The sequence below is a fragment of the Polistes canadensis genome, unplaced genomic scaffold, assembly GCF_001313835.1.
Source record: "Polistes canadensis isolate GaletaPanama2010 unplaced genomic scaffold, ASM131383v1 scaffold_164, whole genome shotgun sequence".
NCBI classification, from domain to species: Eukaryota; Metazoa; Arthropoda; class Insecta; order Hymenoptera; family Vespidae; genus Polistes; species Polistes canadensis.
Genome location: NW_014569711.1, coordinates 76,437 through 78,676, shown reverse-complemented (window position 1 = coordinate 78,676; position 2,240 = coordinate 76,437). Strand labels below are relative to the sequence as shown.

The 2,240-nt window shown below is 28.5% G+C and overlaps 1 protein-coding gene across 1 annotated transcript; it reads right to left on the bottom strand.

Annotated features, from left to right (window-relative positions):
• Positions 1-387: 387 nt before the first annotated feature.
• On the bottom strand, positions 388-2,177 carry LOC106789083 (phospholipase A1). The gene is made up of 7 exons (XM_014752922.1): positions 2,111-2,177; positions 1,873-1,969; positions 1,596-1,758; positions 1,367-1,494; positions 944-1,260; positions 720-816; positions 388-557 (listed from the first exon to the last, which is right to left on the bottom strand). The coding sequence occupies exons 1-7, from the start codon at positions 2,175-2,177 to the stop codon at positions 413-415; spliced, it is 1,014 nt and encodes a 337-aa protein (XP_014608408.1). The 3' UTR covers positions 388-412.
• Between the last annotated feature and the right edge of the window lie 63 nt (positions 2,178-2,240).

Genomic DNA, 2,240 nt, shown 5'->3' with positions numbered 1-2,240 from the left:
AAATAATTCTCATACTATTTATACTATTGAAATGCAATAAAAAAATAAATATTATTTAAGATAAGACACAAATTCAATTTTTATATAATTTTTATCTATATTAAAATAACGTGCAACGAGTATATATATATAGATATTATCAAACGAAATAACTTTTTACATCCAGATATGTCCTAGAGTTTATGCATGTTCAAAAAGAAACGTTTTTTTCATGCGTTTATTGATAATAATTTACATTTATCTCGTAAATTCAAAGTCGTCCGAAATGTTTTATTAGTTAACCGTGTCCTAAGCGAAACATAAGATATATAATAGTATATTAAATGTATACAAAAATCTATTTGACTGTTCATTTATTCATTTAATATTCATCAATAGATACATTTTCGTGTACATTGACTTTTGTTTATAATTAAAGTTTAATCCCCTCGTTATGGCAATAAGGTGCATTGGCTTCAACCGGTGCATAAAATGCGCCTCTAGCAGGATAACTTTTTGCATTCAATCCAACGCAAACACAGGTGTCTCTTCTGCACTGGGAAATTGGTTTTGGAGTGCTAGAAAAAAATAAAGAGGATTTATAGTTATATTATTAGATAAAGCAACAATAATAATGTGTATAGAATATATACATGTACCACATACAGATGATCACTTCACATTCGTTTCCTAACGGAATCATCATTACTAATTGTAGAAAATTGAATAATATAAAATACCTGAAATATTTCTTCCATGGTGTTCCAATTAAACAACATTCTTGTTTTATGCACTCAGTCAGGTATTTCACGGCTTTCGTATGAGAGCAGGATGGTTCTAATATAAAAATTATTTAAAAATAATAGTGTCTAACTCCGAAATCATATAACAAGGCATAGGATATAATCGATACTTGTACTATTTCTATTCCATAGAATTTTTCATTCTAATATAAAAATATTACCCTTGCAACCAGGTTGATTTTTTCCATAATTCACGTAGAAATCAACGCTACCAACATTATAATATACTCCTAATACGATTGATGTATGTATAACTTGAACATATTCTGCGTCTGTTTCGCAAAGTCTGTCCGGACATTTACTCGTAAGAAAATACGGTCCAGCAGGATCAAGCCCGATAATTTCCTTGTATTTTCCTAATTTTAACTTTTGAACTTCTTTTCCCGCAAAACCTGAAGTATGCGCGCCYAAACTATGCCCGATCAATCGTATATTTGATATCAGCACTTTATATTTTTCTACAAGTAGTTTTGTAAAACTGTATATAGAGAGAGAAGAATAAATTAGTATAATAAAATAAATATATATTAAAATAAAATTGAAGCTTATATATAAAATTTAGTAATATGTTTTCTGCGGCTTACTCAGCTACAAATTTTCCAACGTGACGTGTGTTTCCAACGGCTKTGGGATAACCCAAAGCATCCTTTGTCGAAGCAAAAGCATTGCAAGCAGCCTTCTTCCAGTCGACCGAAATTACAAGAAAATCATCCTGAAAATGATATTATAATTCGTTCATCGAGAATACTTTTTTTCGAACAAAATTTCTTTTTTAATCATACTTCGAACTGAGAGAGAAAGATAAARTCTTACTTTTTGTATCAAAGCTTTCGACATTGCAACGAAATTTTCATTATTCCCAGTTGAAAGGAATCCATGTATAAGAAATACAACTTGTTTTGATATTGTAGACTTTTTAAACAGATCGTAATTCGTTAAAGTTTCTTTCTTAAGAATAATACCATCTCGCTTATCCCTAAAGTATAAAGTTTTAATTTCATACTTCAGTAATATATTTTTACAAATTTTTCTTACATTTTCTTGAAAAATAATCGACAAAATCGCGTACGCATAGAATCGAAATTATTACCTTGARTAAACATARAATACTATATCTTTCTCATTAAAAGTACAATCCGGARRCATGCCTCTATCCAAGGTACCATTTCTAAATGTCGTCGAATCATCTAACAAGAAGMAAATTTATAAYTTGTATAATTTTAGACAAATCTATTACCTTTCAAAATTGCAGATGTATCAATTTTGTCAATAWAATTCATTYAAACRGGATCTCCATTTWAWTTTRTATAAAATATAAAGTAATTTACCAGCMGCGTAACAATTATTTACAACWTTCACRAAACATATGAATAATATCGAATATATTAAATTCATCCTTTCTGATTTTTTTTATTTACTGTACAACCAAAATCATACCGGTTTTAAAATATTTGAAAT